The sequence below is a fragment of the Anarhichas minor genome, unplaced genomic scaffold (assembly GCF_050575085.1).
Source record: "Anarhichas minor isolate MPS153535 unplaced genomic scaffold, ASM5057508v1 ptg000087l, whole genome shotgun sequence".
In the NCBI taxonomy this organism is placed as follows: domain Eukaryota; kingdom Metazoa; phylum Chordata; class Actinopteri; order Perciformes; family Anarhichadidae; genus Anarhichas; species Anarhichas minor.
Window position 1 is genome coordinate 2,816,795 of NW_027466533.1, and position 27,942 is coordinate 2,844,736.

General features: G+C 45.3%; 1 protein-coding gene across 2 annotated transcripts; it reads right to left on the reverse strand.

Moving 5' to 3' along the window:
- Positions 1-331: 331 nt before the first annotated feature.
- Positions 332-27,821, reverse strand: tbc1d4 (TBC1 domain family, member 4). 2 transcript variants are annotated; one of them, XM_076081918.1, is made up of 23 exons: positions 26,830-27,821; positions 20,863-20,991; positions 20,538-20,769; positions 19,818-20,062; positions 18,587-18,676; positions 17,991-18,095; positions 17,746-17,878; positions 17,530-17,621; positions 17,277-17,387; positions 16,274-16,396; positions 14,811-14,870; positions 11,786-12,012; positions 11,175-11,318; positions 8,864-9,021; positions 8,238-8,450; positions 6,321-6,482; positions 6,045-6,203; positions 5,835-5,935; positions 5,579-5,722; positions 3,599-3,758; positions 3,295-3,464; positions 1,804-1,980; positions 332-1,219 (listed from the first exon to the last, which is right to left on the reverse strand). In XM_076081918.1, exons 1-23 carry the CDS (start codon positions 27,226-27,228, stop codon positions 989-991), a joined length of 3,765 nt encoding a protein of 1,254 aa, XP_075938033.1. In that variant the 5' UTR covers positions 27,229-27,821; the 3' UTR covers positions 332-988. The 2 variants fall into 2 exon arrangements, with proteins under 2 accessions (XP_075938033.1, XP_075938032.1); XM_076081917.1 differs by lacking the exons at positions 5,579-5,722; positions 5,835-5,935; positions 6,045-6,203; ... (14 more) ...; positions 20,863-20,991; positions 26,830-27,821 and adding an exon at positions 4,137-4,273.
- Positions 27,822-27,942: the final 121 nt, after the last annotated feature.

Below are 27,942 nucleotides of genomic sequence, written 5' to 3' on the forward strand. Positions count from 1 at the left end.
AGCGATGAGCGCCCAGATAACGTATATGTTGGCTAAAGGTTTAAAAAGCCTAATGTTGCAAAAACATCAGGTTTCTCTGTTGTGGAAAACAAGCAAACAACAGAACTACAGATCTTTGGAAGGAAATTACATTCACAAGGAAATGACAAAGCACTCTGAGGCAGTGTTTCCATCACAGACAAGTTAAAAAACAATAGGACACACACACACACACACACACACACACACACACACACACACACACACACACACACACACACACACACACACACACACACACACACACACACACACACACACACACACACACACACACACACACACACACACACACACACACACACACACACACACACACACACACACACACACACACACACACACACACACACACACACACACACACACACACACACACACACACACACACACACACACACACACACACACACACACACACACACACACACGAACCTGAGGTCCAAAGGATTGTTTGCCAACAGGTAACTTCTTTTAACTGCTTTTGTGGTGCTACAGAGACCGGTAGCAAATACATCAATGCGGCTTTAAAAAAAGATTCGCAGAGGCAGACACAAGTCTCTCACTTGTGTCAAACTAGAAAACCCCCCACATGATTACTCATAAAAAAAAAAATCTGAAAAAGGGAGGATGTTGCGCATCTTGATCTCACCTTTCAGACTGGCAGTGAAACGGAGAGGCAGCTTTTGACGCACCGATTGGAAGCAGTCTGTTTCGCTAATGTACGACTGAAACCATCCTCCCACTGCTCTATCGCATGCTGACGAACACCACGTAGATATTTCCCGTACAAAGTCCACACGTCACACACTTACAAAAGCCTGCCACGTTTGTGCAGCTGTACAACAATAGCCTTGGAGCTCAGCAGCTTCCCCGCTGAAGCAGTCTGTGTTTGTTCACTTCAGTCTCTGCACCCCCCCCCCCCCCCTCTCCCTCACCCTGCTTGCCATCAGGGCTTCTTGGCTGCAGTTTTGGCTTTCCCGTTGGGTCCCGTTTTGATCTGGGTCATCTCCACATCTGTCAGGGCGTCAGGGGGAAGGCACGAGCGCATGCGTTCGATAGTCTTCTGGTGAGCTGCCCTCTCCTGCTCCAGAGAGCGAATCACGTGCTTCATTTTGCTCTCCCGAGACAGGAAGTTCTCCACGCTCGTCTCCAGCGACTGGATCTTCTGCCGCGCTGCCTGGAGGACAGAGATGTCGCATCTCAGTGAGTACAGGGGTGCGATACAAAGACAGAGGGGGCTTAAACATCTAGCACAGGAGCTACGGATTCTGAGAACTCCGCTGGAAGTCGGCACTCGTGCGACTTTTTACCAGAACCATAGCACAAAATCTGATATGATTGATATGATTGTGGTGCATGCAGAATCCAGGCTTTGCGTAATTCACTTGTAAAATGTTGCACTAAGTGTCCACTATTCTTATCTTAGTCACAGCAGATACGAGAGCTGTCATTCTCATTGAGTCTTTAACTTGTGTTTCAGTGCCATCTATGGGCGGTCTGAGGCATTATCAGTGGCATCAGTGCGGCTCTCCAAACAAATACGACAGAGCCGTTCACCAGTCCATCAAAAGAAGGAATCATAAACTGACCAACAAATTAAATACCTCCCACAGTTACACATCAATTCCCTCAATGAGTAATCATCAAAACAACCAATATCCTTACAAATTATACACCCAGCATTTGCTGCCGTTTCCCAAAATCCCATTACCACTGATGTGAAAGGTAACAATTGTAGAGTGTGATTTCTCTCTTCCCTACCTGAAGTTTCTCCAGCAGGTCCATGTTCTGTTTCTTCAGCTGCACATTGGTCTTCTCTAGTTTGTCGAGCCGGTCGGAGTCATCGGGCAGCGGCCCGGCTTCTAACATCTCATCCTGCAGGACGTGGTACTCCACCTCGTACGCGTGCAGCTGCTTGGAGATGTCCATCTCCATTACCTGGCAAACAACGGGTTACAAAAGTCATCAGTATATCGGTACTGTTAGAAAAGGCAACTGTAAGGTCCAGCAAAATGAGTCTGTATAGTGAGCTTAAAGGGTGAGTCAGTGATTTGAAAGCTTTACATCTTCAGTAGGAACAAATGGGCTTGGGGTTGAGAGCCACATACCGTCTGGAGAAGTCCGAAAGTACTGGGAGATGGACTAACATAATGTTGGTTTTGGTATTGTCATGGGCATTGTTGAAAAAATACAAATATACAATACTGCCAACCTTATGCACTATTAATCTGCTGGATAATAATGGCACAGTTGTTGTGAGCAGTTTCAGGTAGGAACTACGGTTGACAGAAAATAAGTCTGTGGCTGATGATTTCTGGAAAGAGATATTGCTGTTGAGTTTTTAAATGTTTTTTTTTTTGGCGCTTTGAGCACCACAAGCCATATATTCCCCTTATATTGGAGGGAAGGCAGACATCTTTACGGCTGATATCTCCAACACTAAGTGACTTAGACCAAAACAATCTAGAATGATAAGTAGCACTGCAGATAAAAGGACAGATACTGTATGTATTTTGGGGTATGTGGGGTGTACTGTCTCTTTAAGCTATATGCATCTATAGAAAAACAGTGAAAACAGCAAAGGTATTGGCAGAGTTAGTCGTTACTGTTGATGAGCTATTATTTGAGAGTAATGGGCAGCCTGTTTGTTGTGTGTAGTGTGTGTGTGTGTGTGTGTGTGTTTGTGTGTGTGTAGTGCGGTTCACAGAGCCGAGATCAATAGACAGCGAGACACAACCAGACGCTACTCCCACAGCTGATTTTAGCGAATCGGTCATAACTTCAAAGAATATCTAACACTCTGATAATGTTCATACTTATCGGAGTGATCTAACTAATACATGTATTCTTTGATTGTTAAACAGAAGCTTCATGTTAACCACATTTTCCCGTCACAGCAACAATTTTGTGAGATTGTTGAATCGGGCTCGCTAGATCGAATATTCGACTGCTCCGTGTCGCCACTTGTAAAAACACATGGAATCAAAATGCTTTTCTTTGCAGCAAATCTGAAAATGAAAATATATATATGTATTTTTGATTAGTTATCCAATACTTTATCTAAATATGCATTCTCGTTGGGACCGTGCCTTGTATTGGGGGTCTTTAACAACGTGGCCCCTCTAAAGACATCACAAGTATCAGGAACCTGTCGGCTTACCACAACGATGAAGTTGCCACTCGTGCAGAACATTTACATTTACATGCGTCATTGTGCCAATCATCATACTATTTCAACTTCCCACTCTGTACCTTGGCAATGGTCTGCTCCATCTGGGTCTGAGTGAGGGCAGGAAGTGTAGTTTTCAGATAGTCCACGATGCTCTCGAAGCTGTCACACTCCACTATCTCCCCCTCATGGCTGCTCAGCAGACAGAGAGCCACTTTGAAGATCACCCCGGTCCCTTGGACAAATATGAAATCTGAAAAGAAACACGCATACAAACACCACAACAAAAAGGTTTAACACACTTTTTCCAAAGCTGACATTCTCACAGGGCCAGATGAGCATTTGCGTGTGAGCGAAACACAGCGAGCCATTATCCTAAGAACATACCAAAGACGCGGGACACGAAGTTGAGCGGGAACTGTGAGGCGAAGAGGGTGAGGAACCACGGCGCCGCGTAGAGGCTCGGGCCGATCTCGTGCTCCTCCAAGTGGTTGTACAGGTCGCGGTGGTAGTCGTGCAACAGTCTGGAGAGCTGGTACATCTGAACCTGGGAGGACACACAGAGGCAAGTGGGCACGGGCATAAACACACACACACATGTTCAGACAGATGACAAACACACAGAATAAACTGGAATATCTGGATCTGCAGGGAACAGAGCAGTCTGAGAATTATTAGCTGGCAGAGGAACATTCACCCTCGCTGGGAGCTTCTTAGCAGTACCAGTGTTGCTCTAGAGTCCTGCTCAGACACGCGTCAAGGCCGAGCATTAGAGGGGCTGTGCTAACTACTGCAGTGATACTGTGCCACAGTGAAATGCGCAGACGACAGAAAAGAGAAGCAGAAGTTAGCCCGAGCTAAAATTAGACGGTTATCAGTCTTACAATTTCCTGACGGTTACAAAGAAGACAAGTAATACTTTTACCTCCTCGTGCTGAGCCGCTGCACGGAGATAAACAAAGTCCTCCTTACTTTGCAACCTCTGGAGTTAGTCCTCAAAGAGCAGAGCTGCAGTGTGGAGAGTAACTGCTCGGCTAAATGGTTACCTGCTACGGATTAAACATCACCACGCCTGTCGGTGCTTTCACCCCGGCGAGGTCAGCTGATCTTTAACAGAAGCTAACAGAGCAGGCATGCAGGTGTGGCTTGAATAAGAGGTGGAGACACTGGCTACTGTTTGCTGTTGCTAACTAATAACGTACACAAGGCCTTTTACAGCCGGCAGACGACAGCTAAAACTTGAATGTTAAAGTCCAGTGGGATTGTCACTCCCATGCTGTTCCCAATAGGTCGATGCTGTATGTATGGTATAACATTTAAATTTAAAGCCACAGTGTGGAGTATTATTGTGATTATAGCTCTTTTATTACTACCAAAATGAAATGCTCTTATTATTCTGAGCCCAATCTATTATTGAGAGAAAACTGAAGCAGTCTTTGCCGTTTGCGTTCCTTCTATTCATAGTGGCTTTAATGTTCAGAGGATTTCATCTTCTGTATGAACACCACTTTATTACTTAACAGTGCGGTTAAAGCTGTGATTTATTTACCTTGCAGAGGGGCTAGATTTTCATGATGTAATAAGATCAAGCAAGAATCACGGGATCACATATCACATTAAAATCCATCTTGTCAGGCTTGAAGTGATGCATTTGTGTCTGCGCCAATCAGAGTCCTTTGATGAGCTACTGGCAGCTAGTGGCGTGGACACAGGACACAGAGAGACGACTGTTTCTTCAAAACAACAATGGCGTCTCCTAAAGATGTTAGCATAGATGCTGCAGTAGCATCAGTTCTATCGGAACTGTTGAGTATTTCTTCTTTGAAAGAAGAGCAAAGAACGACACTGAAGGTTAGTTAACAGACCAACAAAACCAGGCAGACCTGCCGGACCAAAGGCCACCATACTGTCCCAGGGAGCAGAGAAGAGATAGGAAGCTAACCAAGCTAGGACCTGCGGCTACTCCGTTACCCAGCCTACTGCTGGCTGTCTGATGCCCAGTCGCAAAAAAGAGATACAGTCTGTGTTTACGTCATAACGATGGACAATGTTTTTTTTAATGTTGAATTTGTTTTGCTGCTGTTTACAGTCCTTATGATGCAAATTAAAAAAATGCACTACAGGAATGCACTACTGTTTTTGTCTTGTTTTGTTTGTCATGTGTTGTGTCACAAATGGGCTGGAACTGAATTTGGTTGTGCAATAATGACAATAAATGATCCTTGAATCCTCAAACAATTTATCGCCTCTGATGCTGATCCCTAAATTATCTCGCAGGAATTCAAACGCATTTAAACGACTCCGTAGCTGAAACTGTTCCTCATATTCTAACGGTTTAGTGGACCAGCCAGCCATTCGTGTACTGACCTGGAGAGACACCATGTCGGGTCTGAACTGCTGCCTGATGCCGAGGTCGTACATGAGGAACGTCAGCATGTCAAAGGCCTGTTCTTCGCTCATGTGCAGCAGCAGCACTCCGGCCACAAAGCTGATGCCCTGGCAGTAGCCGACCTGTGTGGCACACACGCACACAAAAACAAAAAAAAAAACACAAAATATGTACTACCAATGTCATAATATTCACCACTATGGCAGGGAAAAGAAACAGTGTTACAGCATGTACCTCCGTATCCAGCAGAGAATAGGCTTTCAGGAGGTTGTAGAGGGACAGCTGCCCTGCACCCAGCTGGGCTGAGAAGTACTGGTGGGTGGGGAAGGTCCGGCCTGAGAGGACAAAGATAACATTTACATCTGAACATTTACAAAAATAGCTTCTGTGAGCGTTTCGAGAGGAAGGAGGACCCCCTTTTTTTTTTTACAACCGTGTGCCCACCTAGATCCACCAGAATAGAATGCTGCTGCGCGGTGAGCTGCTTCAGCAGGCCTTGGTAGGGGGTGTCCGGGGCTTGCTGGCGCTGGGGCAGCCTGTGACGCAGCCGGTGCTGCTGGGAAAGGAGGAGCCAGACCTCCCCACGCCTGCTCTTAGGAACACCTGCACAAAACACTCGTGCTCATTCAATACGTCACACATGCACCGTCGTGTGTTCACAGACACACAAATACACCAGGCACGTCTTCACAACCACCCTTAAAAACACTCGTCTCTCACCTTGGTGGAGAGCGCGACACATCTCCTCCTTGTCCTGTGGGACCGTCGTTCTGCCTGGGGCTGACAGCTTTCTCTCCCACAATGCCTGCGCTTCTTTGGAGCACTGGCCCACTTCCTGGTAGTTCAGCTTCACCTTGCGGATGTGCAGCTCATCCCTGCTTGCTGCAACACAATCAACGGGACAAGAAAAATATTCAACATCATTTTGTCAATTAAGAGTCTCTTGATTGCACCAGAAAATCAAGAGCAAAAGGTACACAAAAGGAGGGCTGTGCTTATAAAACGTGTGTAAAACAGGCTAGTTAAAAGACGGCAGATTTGAAAACAAGTGTGGAAACAGTGCCTCGCGCGTTTTGTCACCAGTTGCCATGGAAAGTCTGCCGTGTAAACACAAAAGCCACAATACCCACATTAACACCAAAGACCCATCTCCATTATGCTGGAGGCATGGAGAGGCTACATCGAGGTAGTGGGATAGAGGTACAACAAAAACACCATGAACCATGTATGATCAGCCCTGAACATGCAAACAAAAGAAGCTGAAATTGAAGGAATATAATAAACCAACACCCGAAATCATGCAAGACATCTATCTGCCTTGATCCCGTGGGCTGCTTTCATATCGCTTACCTTCTATTGAAAAGGGATATTCACAGTTAGGTCCTCAGACCAGCATTGATGTCATGTTAACAAACAAAGGGAAAAAGATGTGTTGGTATACAAAATAATATTATATAATCTAGTATAATCTAATTTTATATTATATAGTTGAATCAAATAAAGTAGAGAATAATCTAATACAGTATAATCTAATATAATATATCATAATTTAATATAATATAGTATAATATAGTATAGTATAATATAACATAATATAGTATAATTTAATATAGTATAGTATAATCTAATATAGTATAATATAATATAGTATAATATAATATAGCATAATATAATATAGTATAGCATAATCTAATATAATATAGCATATTATTGCATAATCTAATATACTATATTATAGTAATAGAATATAAAGGCTATGTCCTCCTTTGAGAGCAAGACTATTCTTTGTCCATTGCTTGAGGTAGACATGCATAAATCTGACACACATTATGGTCTTAGACTTTACCACATTTACAATGTGGGGTTTACTTCACCTCGCTATAAAGATGCCTTTTTATGATAATGCAGTAGCTAATGAAGTGTCCCAAATGGCCTCTACTTCCTCCTCTCCATTCCTCCTCTTGCCCGCTAACTTCCTGTTTAGAGACGAGTGCTTGTGAGGGGAGGAGAGGAAAAAAATGGATGTCTAAAATAAAGTTTGGGATACACCCTTAATAACTTGGGCTATTAGAGGGCAATATTTACAAATGCTATTTCAACTATTACTGTTGGTTTTTCCTCATACATGCACCTAAACCCAGTGAGCGCTTGAGTATGTTTGCATATCTGCATGTGTTCATAACTGCGTGCATATGCAACACCGAAACATTTTGCTCTAAATATAGCCACTGCTCCAGAATCTCCGACCGAGACGGCAACATTCGACCTCTCAAAATAAACGGAGACGACAGCGTGAGGAGGAGCCTTCTATCCTCCGTCCACGCTCGCAAAGCTTCAGCGGCGAACAACAAGACTGTAAGTGTGAGAGCGTGTGGTGAGGGCTGAGTGTAAAACTTTCATGATTGGGAGGGGGAAATGGGACTGGAAGTCCCCACTGTAATAAATATCTTAACAATACGACCCAGTGTGAGCCGGTTTCAACAAGAACAGCCCCGTGACGATTCATAAAATACCTCCAGTGTCTGCAGCGAAACAAATACACTAAAGACTCCTCATATTTGTCCCTCATGTGACCAAAGGAAGTATTCGTCCTAGGGGCGATTATCATACTTGTGCACAGCAGTAAACGCAACTCACCCTCCAGTCTCTGGTTCTCATTTTCCATGCGCAGCAGCAGGATCTGCTGGTGGATGGCCGTCTTCCAGAGGGCCCGGTAGTCGGCCCCTGTCCTCTTAGGCCTCTCCCCGGACAGGGGGTCGCCCGCCGGGGGCAGCAGACGCCCCAGAGGGTCCAGACCTGAGCCCGCGCTGCGAGGAGAGAGGGGCAACAGCTCCCTGCCGTCAAAGTAGTCTGAAACAAAAAAGAAAACGCATCTTTTTAATGTCTCAATATTTTCTATGAACCAAATGACGGTGTGTGCTATCCAAGTTTGTGAGGCTAAGATGTTGCTAACGCCCTGGATCTGGAGATAATCCGCTGGCTATGTGTTTAAGCGCCCTTGAGTATGAAAGACTATAAAAGGCAAGAAAACAGGCCATGAGAACAGGTAGGAGGATCACTTTCACAAGCTCCGTTATCACCGTTTATCTGACAAGGAGGGAGTGGGACTATTCCCCTTTCCTCTCAGCCCTTACTGCTTTCCCCATCGACACATGCAATGTAAAAGTCAGAAGTGTCCGAATTTTCCACAAGAATCAAATGTCCTCATTTTCAATGCGCGTGTGGATTATTCAGAAGCGGACTGAGGGATTGTGTTACCGGACCTGGGTGCTGCATCGAGGCGGGCTGCCTGTTCATGGGCGAGGCGACCCTCAGGAAGATCTTCTGTCTCCAGGAGACCCTGCGTGGGGTCGGAGGGAGGCCCCCGCTCACCGAGTCTCCGCTGCAGGTGGACAGGGTCCTCTTCCTGCCTTCCCCATTGCTACGAGAGAGGAGAGCAGCGTCACGGACGCCCGGCAAACGACTCAGGTGTCGCTTTGCGCAGACACTCTTTCATCAACTTTTTACAAGCGTGCACACACACACACACACACACACACGCGCACACACACGCACGGTTCCCATCAGCAAACTCTCTGAGCTGATGAGAAATGGTCCAGGTGAAGCTTAAATTGACTGATGAGGAAAACATGCACCGGGCATTGACTGATTCCCAATGTCCATGTTACTGTTAGGGCAAAAGGTAGTGTTGTTAGGTAAGATCAGCCGCACAGACGGCCACAGCTGAGGCGCATGCGTGCTCGTTGCTTTTCTGGAAAAATACTTTTTGTTAGTGGAGAAGAAAAGCTGGTTACTGAGCTGCTGGACAGCTTCATGTTCGCCGTTTCAAGTTATTCATGTTTCACATTTATCGGAGCCATAAATTCACACCTGCAAACAACCAGACAATGCAGACAAAGGGAACCGTGTCTGTAGGGAATTTGGCAGGTTCTAAAAAGGTCCTGTCTTAACGGCGTTATTGCATAACAACTAAAATAAAGTGCGTACTCATATGTGGAAAGTTCACATTTGAGCATGGAATGTGCATAAAAAGGTGGGTGAGATGGAGCGCAGCATAATGATGCATGATGCCATTACCGACACAACATATTTAGTCCAATAGCAGCAGAAATAAGGACATGTCGATATTCTTTTGCAGGTTGGGCTGTTTTACTTCAATAACTAGTAAGGCTACTCTACATACATGTGAAATGAACGTGATAATGTAGCTCTCTGAAATATTGCAGCGCATTATGCATTGCAGTTTCTGAGCACCAGTGCAATTAAAAGTTACGCATTCATTATATGACCTATTGGATTTGTACTGATACATTTGAAATCCTGGCACCAACTTTTTTGTTTTTAAGTGTTTTTTGTTCAGAGTGAACGGTACATTTACACACCGAAGCTGTTGAATGTGAAAACGGAATGTCAAGAACTGAAGCGACAAGGACAAATTACATTTCTCCTCCGTTAAAGAACCAAGCTCTTCGTGCCACTTGTCAAGGATCACTCGACAGCTACAGCAGTTAACAAGCTTGGTCAGCGCGGCGGACGCCCGCCTCATCGTGTGCACAGTGGAAAAACAGGAAGTGACCTTTGTTGAAACAAATGTCAACGAGACCAGGTTGTTTACTCTCTCAGCTGTTCTGCACACATCAGATTAAAATTCCTCACTTGACACATTACCTCTTATTATGTTTTCCTGCTCGTAAAAGCCACAAAGTAAAAGACAGCACTGGGGTTAAGTTATCTAACAGTGCAACAGATAGAGCGATCTGTGAATATGTTGGCATATTCACATCTAAATACTCTGCAGGTCGAGGTGTCTTTCAAAAAGGTGTCTTTTGAACCTGCTCTTTTTTTATTTATTTAAATAATCAATTGCATTTTGCTGCATTATCAACAAAAGCACTCAGAGTTTGAGGAGGAGGAAAAACATCCTGTGGAAATGCCATTTTACAATGCCTGCTCCACTGAATCTCATTCATAATGCAAATGTTGACCTTTACTTTCTGCCATGCAGACACCTGCTAGACCGTGTCAGCCGCGTGTCTTGCTTTCCTCGAACATACAGATTAGTGCAGCTGAACATTAACAGCAACCTTTCAAAGTAAGTAGGTCGCTGAACTGAGTCGGCGTGATGCTTAAGAATTCCTGAGGCATCGTGGGTGGCACTGGTCAGGACAAGGTGATGTGTGGTTAATAAAGGCTGTAAATACAGAGTAAATACAGTTTTGCCGTGCAAAAAAGTCTGAAATCTACATGCAAATACAACAAGAGAGGATATCAGCATCCACTTCTACTTCTGAGAGAAATAGGAAGAGAGGGGGGGGGGGTCCAGCTGCAGAGACGATGGCGGGAATAAAAGGAAACAGTTGTAAAGTATTTTTTACTATTAAAAAGGTTGCTGTGGATAAACAAAGTATGAAAATACAGGGACAGAAAAAGCTGGGTGTTAAAAGGTTTGGACAGCCAACACGTACATACGGCTACTGCCATCCCAGCAAAGACCCGTTTGCCCCTCCCGCCCCTTGGTGGTCTGGGTATAAGTAGGGGGGGGGGATTTTGTCTGAACGCACCCCCCCCTCTCACCTCTTGAGGCTCCCGCTGTCTGCCAGGGAGCCCAGCGAGCCCTGGTAAATGCTTTTCAGGAAAGTGGGGGCAGAGAAGGAGGAGGGGAGGCCGAAGGTGGACTCGCTCTCCGAGACGCTGCGCGATCTCGAGACGGCCACGGGACTGGGCGAGCCAAACATGAGAAGCCCACAAATACAAAAAAACAAAACAAACATCACACAAAAAGAATGAGCTTTTTGGTGGGAGCACAGAAACACGCTGAGGAACACATGAGGGGATCAAAACAGTGACAGGAAACTTGTGACGCTATTGTTCAGGGATAGTGCAGCGGGAGGTGGAGAGAGCACTGCAAATAGATTACATTGTTTGAGTGAACATCCAAGGTTAACTCAATATTTAGTTAGCGTTAAAACGGATTCAAAGAAAAGCAACAGGTTCTGATTTTCTGAGCAAAAGTTAGCATTAAATATATAGTCAAACAAAACACAAAAGCTCACTCCTGGAGAAGCTTTTTAGCGCAATTCACCCTGTGCAAAACATCCACTCCTGCAACATTACTAAGAGATGCATACTGTCCTTTCTCCCATGGGTTCGAACTAGTAAGGCCGGGACTGACTAGCATAAGTTACCTGCTCTGCAGCAGCTCGGGGTTAACAGACTGCTGTCTGCGCAGCGGAGGCTGTCTGCTCAGGGCGGCCGGCTGGCTCTCGAAGGAGATGCGTTTCTTCACAGGTGGATGGCTGAAGGTGTGGGCACGCCGGCGGAACTGCAGGCCGGCTTCCGGGTCGCCACTGCCGTCGTCGGGGAAAGCGGGAGGGGAGCCCGGAGGGGAGTGACCGGGCGATTCCTCATCCTGCTGAGGGGGACCGAATGCGAGCAGCAGAAATAAGTCAGTACATAGGTGAAAAAAAACAGTTATGTACAGTTATGAGACTTTCTAATTATATGTTAAAGCACGGTTGGATTTTCTGATGTGTCTGACTGCACAGCTGGATGACAGAGTGAAACAGTGACACAGTGGTGCATGATAACAAAGTCCTCTAAGATATTCTGCATAGCTACGCAGATCAATAACCTAGGTTTAAGCAGCAACGGGTAATAATCACATTAAATACCTTTGGCAGGCAAACCACACACTGCTAGTAACCCTGTTCCATAAATAAATAACACCACCCAAAATACTCAAGTTACAGGCACTTACCTAGCCAGCGTAAAGCCAAACAACCAACGTTCCACATTTAACTCTCCACTCAACACTCATGGACTCTGAGTTGCCTCCCGCCTGGCAGCACAACACCCATATCTATTGTATTCTAATGGCCAGCGTCCCGTGACTCACGGCCTCACACACTGATTGGTGGGGAGGACCGGAATGGCTCAGCTCCACATGAAAACCCTCCAATCTCCCTCCCTGCTCTGACAGACCTCCCTCTCTAAGATCTGACATGGCAGGAGATATTTAGCAATATTTGTGCTGCTTCTTTCAATACACAGAGAAAATAAAACGCAAGGTCTGATAGACCTACTGTCACTCTCTCCAAGGTCTTTGCACCGCTCATCACATTGCAGGTTTGAAAAGGTCTTTCGGCCTGTTAACCCTGTGTAAATCATGGCAGATGTCAGCTGACTGGCTGAATTTTGATTGGTCGATAAGATGACGTGACTCAGCGGATCAGGGTGTCGCGTCGTGCTGTCCTATGACAGGGGAAAGGAAGGGCATGGCTCAGCAGAATCACAACTGGACATCCTGACTTGAACTTCCTGCTCGACATAAGCATCCTGACAAAATCCCCAAATCGCAGGGCAAACAACACCCTTCAGACCGTCACTAATGTCACAAAGAGGGGCGCAGGTGAGCCTTAAAATAAGACGCCTTAAGACGCCAGATTCTCCTTGCACATACAGAATATGCACATCATTTTACATTGAACAACATACAACTTATGATTTTGTCCTCATAAGTAGGGCTGTCTGTGTCATTGTGATTTTAACTTATTGAACAGCCGGTATTGGTGGATTTGCTGACATGGCCTCTTGACGGCTGATTTAATGTGAATAATTTCCCTCATTTGGCGTTCCATACTTACAGTGAATCTGACGGGATGACATTATTGATGCAACAGGTAAAGTAAGTCAAATGCGGAGGGTCTATATTTAATATCTCCATGCGGTAAATAGGAAGAGCACCATGCGCTTAAAGGAGAACTCCACCGCTTTTACACATCAAAATCACTTTACAGGTCTCGTTGAGTATTACTTGACATGTGAAAAAAAGTGGTGTAAAGCCTTTTGTGGCTCCAGTAAGAAGCTACGTGTAATCTGATGAATTGCCTCTAGTGACGTCACTTGAGTCAGCATTGGTTGGGTCTATAGACTACAAGTTTGAGAATGAAAATGACATTTTTGAGTTTTTCAATTAGAAAGAAGGGCGCTCACCAGACCTCTGTAGCCTGCTGATCATCTCTACATTTGCCGTTATTAGTATAAAACACTCAAATCTTCGCCTGAACTATAGGCACTGGTGTTGCATTGTGGGTAGTGTAGACGCAGGTTTTGACACAGACAAAGTTCTAACTGCCAGCCACATGCAAATATATAATTTATTTGCAGTTGCAAAAAGACGGGAACTAAATTTAGAGAGGGTTTCAATGCAAAAATGTCATGAAGCAAGCAGGCATTTGGTTTTCTCATGTCACAGATGGAGTTAAGTGAAAACTAGAGTTACCCATAAACTGTATATAAAAAGTGGACGTAGTCATCGTGACGTCACCCATTGGTGTGTGAACTGCCATTTTGAAGCCTTCAGCGTTTTGTAGAGTCATTTTCTCATAGACTTCTATACAACCAGAGGAGTCGCCCCCTGCTGGCCATTTGAGAGAATGCAAGTTTAAGACACTTCAGCATTGGCTTCACTCCTTAGAACCGGAGGTTGCCGCCTGGTATAACCACCTCGTGGTTGTACGCTTCCGCCAACCAGTCAAGTTCCAATTTACATCCATGTCCGTCCAAAAAGTCATCTCTTCAATATCTTATCATATTAGACATGCGTGTGATATTTCCATAAATGGCATATAAATTCATGAGTTATGGTGCAAAGAATGTGTTTTATGAGGTCACGGTGACCTTGACCTCCAAATTCTAATCAGTTCATCCTTGAGTACGGGTGCCAAATTTGAAGAAATTCCCTAATCCTGAGATATCGCCTTCAGGAGAATGGGACGGATGGATCCTTTGTCCTTTAATCCGTCCACTGTAACTCCGACAATGTCCCAGGGGTGCGATGCTAACATCAGTGGAGCAACTCCATCATGACTGATGGGGGGTCAGAGGGACGACATCGCACACTCGCTCCACATTCTGCACAGCGGTGACACCGTGGAGCAGACAACCCCAAATGGTCCACTCCCTGCTGTGCTGTTCTGTCTTTTGGCCAGTGCAGCTGCATGATGAGATGTGGGAATAATATTCTCCACGTGAGAAAAGAACTGTTGGCCGCCTCCAGCTAGTGACACTTACAAAAGTGAAAGCCTATCATGAGGACAGAGATGGAATATAACATCCTTTTAAGAGCCACTGGGTCAAAAGTGAGAATTCCCAGAGCCCCTCGAGTGAAGTTCTGGGAATTCTCGTGTTAACCCCTCGAGGAACACTTACCCTTTCAAAACTGCTGACGCTTCCCATGCTTCCCAAACGGCCCCGCATCCGGCTGGCACCCTGGGGACAGAGGTGATGACACAATATAAAACAAGTTCTGAAAGAACAAATGCATAAATGAAAACATGTTTACACAAAATGTACCAATCGCTCACGACAGAAGGTGCCGTTTGTATTTTCAAGAAGGGAGTAAAACATGAATCATAATGAACCAACATTTCCTGACTTGATAACGTTAACATGTCAGCGCTGAGCTAAGTTCTCTGAGACAATAACAGATGGCAGCAGAGGTCTCAGATTGCCTGGATCCCTCTACTAAGGAATTATTCAGCTGTCTCACTGGCAGATATGGGTCAATCCAAATGCCCTGGATGACAATGACACAGAAACGGCAACTGATACAGAGAGAGAGGGAGAGCAGAGAGACACATAAAAGGTAGACAACACAGTGGCCACATTCTGTCTGGTGGGCGGAGAATTAAGATTCAGAGATTCAATTTAGAGACAGAGAGGACTAGAATCACTGCGTCGCGGTTGTACATTTCCGCCAACCAGTCCGGTTGCAGTTTACATCCACGTCTGTCCAAAATGTCATCACTTCATCATTTTATCCTGTTTGACATTTGTGTGATATTGTCATAATTAGCATATCAATTATTGAGTTACGGCCAAAAGCACGTTTTGTGAAGTCACAGTGACCTTTGACCATCAAATTCTGATCAGTTCATCCTTCAGTCCAAGTAGATGTTTTTTTTGCCAAATTAGAGGAAATTCCATCCAGGTGTTCCTGAGATATCGTGTTCACAAGAACAGGACCATAGTCTGTATATAAGACGTGGACGTAGTCACCGTGACGTCACCCATTGGTTTGTGGACGCCGTTATGAAGCCTGGAGTTGGGCGATTTGGCCGTCGCCATCTTTGCTTTTTGCAATCAGTGAAAGGAAGTGACCATATTTGAATTGCGAAGGAGTGACGTAGAGACGGCGTAGACGGCTCCGGTAGCGACCTGTCAATCACAAGGTTGGCCTGCCCTAAAACACTCTCTGCTTTATGATCCATTCGTCTCCAAATGAATAATTTACGAAATGAACATGATGCTGTATTGAAGAAGACTTGAAACTAAAGATTAAGACCATAAATCAAGAGAGAAGTAGAGTCATTACTCAGACTTCTATAGAATTAGACTTGTTTTTGCAACCAGAGGAGTCGCCCCCTGCTGGCCATAAGAGAGAATGCAAGTTTAAAACACTTTCGCATTGGCTTCACCCATCAGACCCGGAGGAACGGGACGGACGGAGGGACAGATAACCCAAAAACATAATGCCTCAAGCAAAGGCTATTGCCGGTGAGGAGGCATAACAAAACCTTTGATGAAATAACAGCAGAACATTGAATTAAGATCGAGGCAGGGGCAGAAAAGAAAATGTGTCATAAAAAGAAAGACTCTTTCTCGTGACCCACCCTTGCGAAGATGTTCTCCAGGGAGCTGGTGAGCGATGTGCGAGCTTTATTCTTGAGGATGTCGAGTTTGAAGCGACTGCTGGCGGCCGTGCCGTCTCCTGCCGATGAGCTGTTTGATGCATTCTGTCAGACGATGACAACGGGCAGAGGAACGGGAAACAATCACAGAAATAAAAAATGCGTGACTGTCAGTGTGAGCCTTCAAAACAGACTCTGTGAGCATGCAGTAGCAAAACCACACGGCCAAGAATAACACTGGATGTGTTGACTGGTGTTCTGCCATTTTAATTTACTATTTAACATACAGGCGCTCAGGCTACATCATGCTAAAGTAAGCATCCACTACCCTTTCATACTTCCATGGCACGCTTTCCCCGCAGAAACTTCTTGAATGTAACAGCCAGTCAATTGATAACCAGCTTAGTTCTTTGTAGGAACATTATACTATGATGACCTTAACATTTAAGATGGAAGTAAAGAGCTGAAAAGGTTTGGCATCAAAAGCAGCCATCGGACATTTCCCAACACGTTCTATGCAACCGTACCTTCACTCACACAAAGGTTGCTTTACCAACAGAAAAAAAACCTGTTTGACTGGAATCCAAGGACTCACACTATCTTGTTTTGTACAATCGTGTCTATTTTTTTAATCTTTTCTGTGGCCTTGTCTATTTAAAACTGCTGCTATATTCACACAAAAATCCAAAAGAGAACCGTAGGACAATAACTACTTGTAGACAGAGAGGCCCAGACTGCTGAGACAATGCAAAATTATTTTCTTTTCTGCAAATAAAACCAAATTATTTTTTAAACCTTTCAGCGCTAAAGTGACTTTTCTCAAATTTCAAGGCTGTTAAAGGCCCTTGGAAATGTTTTAGGCATCCGCACTACTACATTTGATTTAGATTTGAGTGAAAATGTGTTTTCGGCTCTCTAGTGAAGCTAAAGAAATCAAATCTGTAACTATGATTTCTTTTCAGGGTCTACCGGTTTAAGCATCTACCTGCGGGGCCTCTCCGATGTGGAGGTGACTCTTCTGTTTGGTTCCACAGAGCTGCCTCAGATGGAGAACCACCAGCTCGTTCTCCTCTTGGTCCGACCCGGGCTTCAGTCTCTGCAGACATGGATACACAAACACTCAAAACACAAGAAGGAAAAAAAAGCACTGCTTTGAAGCAGTCTTTAAAAATCAATCACAAAAAATCAACTGTCAATATGTCACAAATTTCAGATCAGGCGTGCAGAGCTAACCTTACCTGAACTCGCTCAAAAATATCTGCCTGCTCATTGTCAGTCAGCTGGGAGAGATATTTTTGGATAGCTAGCTTTGCTCTGGGTGGGTAGAGACCTGGGAACAGAATAGGAACTGAGAATTAGAGCCCTTTCGTGTCGCGTGAACTCGGAGAAACTGACCACGCATCGACACATTTATAACTCAAGCCGGAGGGAGTGACTGAGTTCACGCGGCTCACCTTCGATCCGCTCGCAGAGCTTGTGCAGGTCATGCATGGGGCAGGCTTCGCATAGCTGGATCGGGGTCTTGTTGCTCTGCAATGCCGCTGCTGTCGTGAAGGCCTGCTTCAGGGTCAGCATCACCTCATCCACCTGACGTACGCGGTATAAAGCGGGGACGAGACAAGCACGCAAGGACAGCACGGATTAAAATACAAGTATCGGGTTGAGAGCGGAAGCTGAAGTGGCGTTTTGCATGACTCACCAGCGACTCGCTGGCACACTGGAAAACATAGCACACATACTGACTGGGACCAGCCTCGGACTGGTCGCGACCGATGAATCCAAAATGGTCGGACTGCTTGACACCCTGCGTCACATTTCGAGACAAACGGGGAAACTAGAATGAATCACGGCAAGGGAACGCCACACGTTTAGATCTTTGCATTCAGTTCGGCGATACAAATCATCGAGCTGCAAGTTAATAAAACAGCACATGTCTCAGATAGCATAATGGCTCTTTACAGCCACCATTTCCGTTTTCCATTAGGTTAGTGAAATGGCCAATTTGCTCATGCTAGACAGTGCATTATCTTTATCCTGGATGTCTGTTTAAAAAAAATGGGATTGCAATGCGCTGTTAAAAAAAAGAAAAGAACATATTTCTACATCACTGATAAAGACGCCAGAATTAAATGAAAAATAAAAAGGCCTGCTGGGCTGTAAAGGAGGGCAGTAATGCAGTAATGCCCACAGAAGAAATGCATCAAATTAGTCTGAGCTTATCTTATTGCTGGGGCCGCAGCAGAGACAGAAAATTGAGGCTTTTAGTGTAAATGCAGTGAGTAAAAATAAACCAACCTGACAGCACGATGAGATATCTTTGAAGTTTTTCTCCAGCACCACTGTTTTACTGTCCGGACTTATGAGATTCACTTCAAAACGCCCGACCTGCGAAAACACAAAAGTATATTCAGACAGATTCATGTGAGACCACATAGAGATACATGAAAGAGTACGAACACAAAACAATATCACCACACCGTTTCTACCCGAGTCAAAGATAATCTCAGTGTCAACCGTTCGGAGACCCGTTCAGTGACACACATAAAAGCACACTCTCAAAATCGAGGTCAACAAGTCTGCACCAACGATTTTTCCCACAATTGACTGCTATGTGGAATATCATATTGAGCGTTGTGCTCTAGTTTTAAAAATTAGCTTCGTGAGCAAATGGACATGTGTGTGAGGAATGGCAGCTGGCTCACTCCGTAGGCCGCATGCTTCCCGCAAAGCGGCGGTTTACGCAGGAGTTACGGCCTCTTTAACCGGGGCTGCGACAGAGGGCCGATGCCAGTCGCTGCAATATTACGGCCAGCCACGTGCACAGAAAGATGACTTGCAGTAGCAAGAGGCTCAGAATTAAATAAAGAGAGGGTTTCAAAATCCAAAAATGACATGAAGCAAGCGGGCCATTTGGGTTTCTGGTGTCACAGATGGAGTTATGGGAAAACTAGAATTACACAAATTAGAAATAAACCGGCCAAGTTGCGGTTCAGATCCACGTCTGTCCAAAATGACATCATCTTATGCTATTAGACGTTTGTATGCAATTGTCATATGAATTCTTCAGTTGAGGACAAAATTTTATTTTGTGAAATCAGTGACCTTTGACCTCAAATTTGAGTCTAAGTAGATGTTTGTGCCAAATTTGAAGAAATTCGCTCAAGGCTGATACAAAGGATGTATATTTAGAGTCCAATAAACCTAACGTCCACTGCAAATAGTAAAAAATGTTAACACAGCTCAGTACAAATGTCCATTTATACTGTAATTAAAATACAATAGACCCCTGGGTCCTGGCCAGGCCCTCGGGTACAAACTAAGCACTCAACAACAAAGCAGCTATCTGTTAATGTGAGTACATTGCCGTTACGATAAAGCTCCTCAGTGCTGAGTTCTACCAGCTCCAGTTATCTGGTCTCGGAGATAAGAAACCCCCGAGCCGATGCACTATTTCTGAAACCAAGACATCAGCATATCACATCATTACTTCTCGTGGAGGTCGACTGCACTGTCACATGTCCTCTACCTGGAAGAGCATGGTGCGGTTCTTGTCCGAGTCAGACGGCTGAACGTGGTTCGGAGCGCTCGAGTGTCTGCGCCGCACAGGGCCCAAGATGACGCCTTCCCCCGGCTTCCTATGCAGGCTCCCGGCCAGGCTGCTGCAGCGCATACGGAACTCTTGGGGCTCCTCGAACCCGGAGTCCTCCAGGATGCACTCGGGGAATGCTCCCCGCAGGCTGCTCTGACTGGCACTGTTAGACAGGCTTTTACCTGAGACATACGGAGCAGTTTATTTACATTCACAATATTTTAGTCGCTTTTCTAATTGGTGCATAGGTCCACCACATGACCAATCAGAATGCAGCAGTTTGTCATCCAGTTTAATCAAATATTCATCTAACGTTTTCCGTACTTGCATGCAATAATGAGAATAATACAATTAGAATACATACTAACTAGCTCCACGATGCAAGAGAATAACAAGGCGTTTACTGAGGTAATAAATCGAGTGAGAAGTAGGGTCATTTTCTCCTGTACAATCAGACTTGTTTTTGCAACCAGAGGATTCGCCCCCTGCTGGCAATTAGACATTAGACTTGACAGGCGTAGCCACAGTAACTAAGGGGTGCAGGGCTTAGCGAACGGTTAATTGTGTGCGGTAAAAATCTGAGTGAAGCTACTTGCAGATTCAGCTTTGAGCGGTTGTTGTGCTCATGCTAATCCCGAATCGGCATGAGGCTCTCACCTCCAGTCATGTCCTCCACTCCGGGGCCTTCCGTGTATTCTATACTCTCATCCAGAGCAGAGGAGAGGGGGTCTCCTTCTCCCCCAATGAGTAACTCCACGGGGGCACCCTCTGTGGACCCTTGCCGGCCGCTGACCAGTCGCAGGCGCTTGCGCTCGACCTCATGCAGACGAAACTTGTCGATGCAGTCATCGATGAGGGTGGCAGGAGCCTTTTTGAGCAGAACTGTCACCTGGATATTTTTTATAAATTCAGCTGCATTAATACAATTTGCCTAGATAAAATGGAAAAACACTTCATAAGTAAGGCGCTCATACATCTCTACCTTGCCACAGTAAAGCACTTCAAACTTCTGGGAGTTGTAGAAGGCCTCGTCGGCTTCCTGTTTGGGCTTGGCGTCTTCCTTTAAGGCTGATTTGGACACTTGGCGAATGCTGCTGATCACCTCAGGGACCTGTAAGACAGGAGAGAGGACCGAAGGTATATGACAAATAGGAAGACATTAACGAGGAAAACAAAGGAGGAAAGGGAAGCGAACTGGAGCCAATCGTAAGAGGTTTTCCTCTGCAGCTCTTCCTTCACGACTGCACACAGGAGAATAACATAACTCAACACTACTGAGATGGACACAACAACATCATTTGCAAAAACTCTTTTAACTCAAAAGACACCGTTTGAGAGTTGTTTCTACTTCCTATAATGTTTAAAATCACATCATAATCAATGCAGGGTGTGGGGACACACGTGTAGACTAAATACACAAAGAGCAGTCAAAACAGAACAAGTAAGACTATGTTTGGCTGACACTTGCAGTTCACACAAGAACATGTTTGGATTAACAAATACCATGACCTGACTTCATGTGACTTTAAAAAAAAAAAAATTAACTAAGGCTAGTCAACAACAGACAGACCAAACACCACATCAGTAACAGAAGTAGGTGAGGAGACAGGAAACGCCCACACTCTATGGGAATGAGGAGACAACAAAGAGCTGGAAAGGAGTGGGTGTGTATGTGTGTGCGTGAGGCACCTGCACCTTGTTGTCCTGCAGAAAGCAGGATGTCCGTTTTCGGTAACTTGCATCCAGGAAAAACAACCAAACAAGTCACGACAGAAAATGTACGTCTTTCAAAGCGCACTCTTACGCAATACTACGGAATTCAAAAGGCAGTTCATCATTCTGTCATGAGGCACTTTTACAATCAAGTTGTCATTCTTTTTGGCAGAGACAATGGGACTGACAGCCCAGCCCCCCCCCCCCACCCCCCACAGCTCACTAAAAAGCGAGACCAAGGGCCACAGTGAAGGTCAGTCACATACTCTGGTTAAGACAACAATGAGCACTAGAACAAACAGCGGCTATCTGATAAGAGTCGCCAACTGACTGTTGAGCAAATACATTTATTATGTAGACTGAGGAGGGAAGTTATGTAACAAAATGAGTCTTACAGCAGAGGTGTGACCAGAGCCACAGGAGAGCAGCGGGAGGGCAGGCAGAACAGGAAAGAGCCGATTGTAAACAAAATACAAACGTCCTGCTTTTTATGGAGGCCAGTTTATGTATGAGACACTGGAGGGATCAAAAATGCCATGCTGCTGCTGTGGCCACATGAGCTATTTTAAAGTCCCGTTTTCCAAGTGCCTGCCTTCCCGAGGCGGTAGAGCCGTGCGTGGCTGGTGACAGAGGGCTGCATTGAGAGGAGGAAGAAGGGCAGGTGGTGGGTAGTTGTTCATACGTGCTCAGCCATCTGTTCACTCGAACAACACCGACCTGTGTAATTGTCATCATATCCGCCAGGAGGATCATGCGATCGGTCGCAAGTATGTGTGCACCTCTACATCTGTCCACAGCTATTCTCGCATTGTGCTACAGCAAACAACACAATATTTCGGAGAGCCAGTTACGGCTGTAAGCTCAAGGACGTCTGGCGGTTGAGGCGACTCAAGCCGTCTCAAAAAAAACACCTTTTATTGCCCATTTCATAATTGCCATTCACTGCCAGCTGACTTCTCACTCACTCTTCTTAATTGGCCCCCCACACAGCTAAGTGCATCTCCAAGGTACACTTGTTCACTTGTTATTGTTACAGCTGGGCTGTGCAACGAAATGCAGTTAGCAGCCCCATTTTGTTACATTAAAAAAAATACACAAAAAATACATTCATAAAACTAAATGAAATTCTGGAATCTTTGTAAAATGTCAAAGCAAGCACATAAAAATACCTTTGTCGGGAGGAAAAAAGCATTGGCCAAAGCAGTGCCGACACTAAAAGGTCACGGTAATTCAGAGGCCTTGGTGGCTGCGAATCACAGCTGCACTGTCTGATCTGTAAGGCCTGTGTAGGAATAAAAAAACCTAACAGCGCCATCTTAACATGTAAGGGCACTGCTGGATTATACATGAGTAACATGACGCCACAGCACCATTTGATCTGATTAAATATTTGTAGTCAACCTAATACAGATCCAGGAAAGGTGCTCAATCCTCGGGTGGAGACAGGCACAGACAGGCAAAGAGGAAAGGCCCCCCCCCCCCCCCCCACGGAAACCTATTCAAACATAGCCTCCCACTCTTACACTCCTTCAAACTGCTTTTTACAGCCAACCTTCACTCATCATTGCCTGGCTTTATCAAACAATACATGTAATCCAAAGCCCGTTTAAACAAACAGCAGCAGCTTTAGAGCTCAGGAGAAAACTAACACGAGGATCGTTTCCCTCTGAGCTGGTGGAGTCCTAGGGCGCTCTCACTGCATGGCTCATGTCATGTCAAACCAACAGTCGCCCTTAATAATAGCAGGTCAAACAGTAGCAGGCCACATAGTTCTGTTGCCCTTATCGGCACCATTAAACCAAACTGGTGACCCAACACACTTGCACACACCATCTGCAATTAAGCCTACTTAAGACTTCTTTTAGAGACACACAGGTTATCATTGCGTCTATGTAAGATACGGACAGAAGTAGACAGAGACCTGGGAGGTAGTTCCCCATGTCAGAACATAAGCAATTCCAAGATTACATGCTTTTTTTTTTACGTTGAAAGTAATAACTGTAAGTTCTTGCAAATTTACTCAAAATAAATAAATCCAATAACAGCAATTTGTTCAAACTTCAACTGTTCAACCCCAAAAAGACAAAAAGAAACACTGAAACAGAAACCAGCTCATGAATCTGCTGTTGCTTGTATATAACCTGGATAAATACTGTTGCTTTGAACATAGCCGTCTTTGTGTGGCGGAAGCTCTCCAAGGATTGGTTCCAAAAGGCAGCTCACTGTTTTCACCACAGCCGTCACGTCCTCCCAGTGCTTTTCCATCTGCCTGAACACAAACCGGGCACTGTAGTGTAACAAAGTTCATGTCCCAACTCAACACAAAGCAACACGAAGGCTCTTAACATGGGCCAAGAAGCTCATGTCATAAGGGAATATCACAATGTTTCAAGAGAGCAGAGAAATGAACTCTACTTTACATCCTCCCGTGTCTTTAGCGTGTCATAACAGTACGACGAGAGAACAAATGATAAATGATAAAATGATCTGGGGCAGTGAGCTCTCTGTTATGTTTACTCTCACATTGTGCATACAATCAAACAGTTACATCATGTGATTTGACAAACCAATGTATTTTACAGCAAAAAAAAAAAAGAAAGAATCAACTGAAAAAAATGGAGTCAGCTGACTCTTGAAGCATATGGAGGTAAAGGCAGGAAACATTTCCAAGCATGCAAAGCTACTTCTTTACAATATAATGCATCCTCACTTAGATGTAACACTTGTCAACATATGAATAAAGTCAAATTTGTTCCCAATGCACTGCAGATTAAACACTTTATCATCAATCATGAAACCAAACAAGAATGTAGTTTCTCATTGTGCAAGAAATGTGACCATGATCGCGGCAACCTGGCCTGACCGGCTAACCAAAGTGAGCACAGGTGTGACTCAACAAGTTTATCAACACCTCTCAATAGCAACGAATGGGAAAAGAAAGTCATGATTTTTTTTTGTATTATTTCAAAATACAGAATGAAGTTTCCTAAATACTGATTTAGACTTCTACAGTATAGGGCAGTTATGTAAGTCAGTCTTGTGTCCCACTATCGCAACGTGTCGCAGAATGATCACCAGCACCCACAAGACAACGTGAGGGATTCCACTGTGGTCCAGGTCCAAGTGGGAGCGGAGGTGGAAAACACACAGGCCTGTGGTCTACACTGAGCAGGCTCTGGCTGTGTACTGCTGCCTTGATAACAGCACAATGGAGATGAGTTGAGAGTTAAATTTGAGCATGCTGTCATGAGTCTCTCACTGGGGACGTAAAGGAGTGTCCCAAACCGTGAGCCAAGTAAAACGCTACAATCTAACTATTATGTGGAGCCTGTTGTCATGGATACACCAATCAAGAGTGCAGCGATGACCGAGTAATGGCAGACTGGCCGCACCTTATGCTTAACCGCTAACGACGGCATCACAACCCTTTATATTCCATGGGGACCAAAGTTGCATTTCAAGTCGAGGAGGTTTCAAACATAGGAACACACACACAATAGGACATTCCATGTGTATTCATATCCCTCTTGTTAAAACTCCATTTCTTCCTCCCACTTGTACAAATTCTACAGAGCCACCTAAGCTTTGCCCCTCTTCAGGACACCACGAGCGTCGTTTCATTTTTAACCTTTCACATCGTATCGGTAGATGCCAGGGGTCTTTCCTGAGGCCTCGTGCTAAGAATAGATTTAAAAATAAAACATGCCTGTCACTCCAAAACAAGGCAAAGAGTAAGAATGTCTTCAAACTCAGTTGGGACACATAGAAAACCCACCAAAGCACAATGAGTGCTCCTGTAGCCCTGTATTATAAAGATGAAATAATCGAATCATTAACAATGTCTGCAACAGACTGTTACACGTGGCAGTGCACTGGTAGAATAAGCCATGCATTCCATATGGTTCACCTTGCACATTTGCTCGCTCGTCGGCTGCCAAACCAGTTTTTTTGTTGCGTAATTACGCCGACTGAGGTATGTCCAAGATGCCTCTCCCCTTGACTGCTGCAAACATTCGGATGGCAGCAAAGGGGTCATGACACCTCGAGAGTGCGTCTGCCTCGGAGCACTCTTCTGCTCTCAGCTTTCACCAGCAAAACCAACAGCCTGCACACACCACAGGAAACGTGACACAACGCCGGCGGATTTGAGATCGATGCAGAACGCTAGCATCACTGGATATCAGTTTGCAGACATTATTTGAGACGGTTTCTTTATTTGGGGAGACAGGAATAACATTGACAGGGTGTAAGACTCCAGCTGGTCTTAAAGCAGGTGAATAATCTTGTTGGCACAACCCCTGAACCCATGATTCATATATAAAAACACAACAACAAAAAACAAACATTCTAATTCACTACTGCAAACTCACACACACCACAGTGCCACTGTGGTTAACTCCTGAGCACAGGGCCTGAAACACCGTTCCCCAAAAAGTGCATTTCAGCAAAGATGAAAAAAAAAAAAAACATGACTGCACACTCATTCTCTTTAAAACACTGACTCCCACGTTCCTGATTTTTTGACTGCTTACGACATTTCAGTTCATTACTCAAGAGTGGCATGCTGATCAGCGTGTAAATGTGCTGACTCGATATTGTGCCTATACTGTTGTTGTCACACTACAGCCACCAGAGAGATGTCTGACCACCACCCCCTGAAAAAGGGGAAAAGCAAAGAGATGGATTAATTTTGCCAACAAAACAAAACAAATCCAGGGTTGCTCCGTTTATCATTCCCAGCGACTGACCGGTGGCCTAAATACTTAATACCGAAGCAAACATGTTTGCACCGTTGACTAATCTTCTCTGTGTTTGGGATTAAATGACATAAAAGAAGATTTCTATTCAGGCCCTGCACAAGACATAGCTTTTGTCTTCTGTTTACACGTGGAGCTAGATTCAGTCCATCAGAAAAAGTAAACAGGTGGACCATATTGTAAATCCTGACATCACATTTACAGTTAGGGACCCTCAGGACTTTTTGGAATATGACGAAAACATTAAAATGACAGCTTGGTACTGCAGTTTTAAGAAGTGTGATGTCACTAAAAACTCACTTCTCAAGTGCAATAATCCAGAAATAACATTAATAACAGATTATTCTACTGCTCCCATCAACATCATCATTGTGAAGAACAATAGACTGAGAATATCGTGCCACTCTCTCTTCCTGGTATAGTTGCTGTTGTGTCACGTGTCAACTGTATTCTGTACTCTCGGTGGGGGGGGGCCCTACCTGGTTGGGGTCGTTGGCCCGGAAGACGTGACAGGACATCTCGGACTCGGGGTTGTCGGGCTGGCCCCGCGTGAGATAGGCGAAGTAGGTGAGGTCGTTGCTGTTGTGTATGAAGCGCGAGACGAGCTGCGCCTTGTGCTCGAATATGAACACCGACGAGCAGTTGCTGTTGGAGGGGACGCACCGGACGAACGGTGGGTTGAGGACCAGCTGAACTTCCCTCGGCTGCACCGCGGGGCCGCAGTCGCCCCTCTCGCTCCTCCTGCGGATCTCCGCCACCAGCCACGGCAGCATGGGCAGGGTGGTCCGCCTGTCGAGCGAGGACCAGCCGACGTACGTCAGGGCGAACCTCCTGTCCGACTTTGGAGGACTGGTCTCCCTCTCATCCGGACTCTCCATGTCGACCCCCGGCGGGACTTTCGGTCGATCTCGTTGACAGTGACGCGGGGTACTAAAAGACTACTTTAACAAAATAAATAAACGATCCAGATGTACCATCCCCTGCAACCGAGGCCGGGGCGTAGTTGTGGTTAGTTTGCAACAGTTTCCCTGTCCGCATCCACGGCAAAAAGTTGCACGCAACCAAGCGATTTGCTACACGCACATGTGCTCGGCCCGTCGATCAGCTGCATGTCATCCAAAAATCACACATCCAATGTCACGTCAATTGATATATTTATATGGTGGCGTGTTTTGCAGCGTGTCTCTCTCTGCTCCGGTCCTCCACTGTTTGCAGCGACTCGAAACGCCAAAACAGTTCCGTACTGTCCCAGCACGAGCTCGCTTGCGTGCTTTAAAACGTGGCTGTGGATGGCTCCTGTGTAAACACAAGTCGCCCAGAGAAATCTGATTTCTTGGACGCTGCTCCTGAGCGCACAACGGGACGGCGCATTACAGACCCAACCCCGGAATCCTATTACACTGAAGCTTAGCTATGGTCGCTATGTTTCCTTTTCCCTTTCTAAAAAACATACATGCATCGCATGCTTGTTTATCGCCTCCCGGTCTGTGATCCTTTCTTCCACAACGCCTCGTAAGGCGGAGCGGCTGTGTGCGCGTTGACGACCCGCCCCAACCGTCCCATGTGCTGGGGAAGTGGGCAGGGGCAGAGCC

What these genes read in the sequence shown, in the direction of transcription:
- tbc1d4 (XM_076081918.1), bottom strand. Translation starts at nt 27,228, where the DNA reads ATGGAGAGTCCGGATGAGAGGGAGACCAGTCCTCCAAAGTCGGACAGG. An exon ending in AGTGTGCCAGCGAGTCGCTG is followed by an intron (nt 17,879 to 17,990) that starts GTGAGTCATGCA and finishes CGCGTACGTCAG; the next exon opens with GTGGATGAGGTGATGCTGAC. An exon ending in CTTCGTGTCCCGCGTCTTTG is followed by an intron (nt 3,465 to 3,598) that starts GTATGTTCTTAG and finishes GTTTCTTTTCAG; the next exon opens with ATTTCATATTTGTCCAAGGG.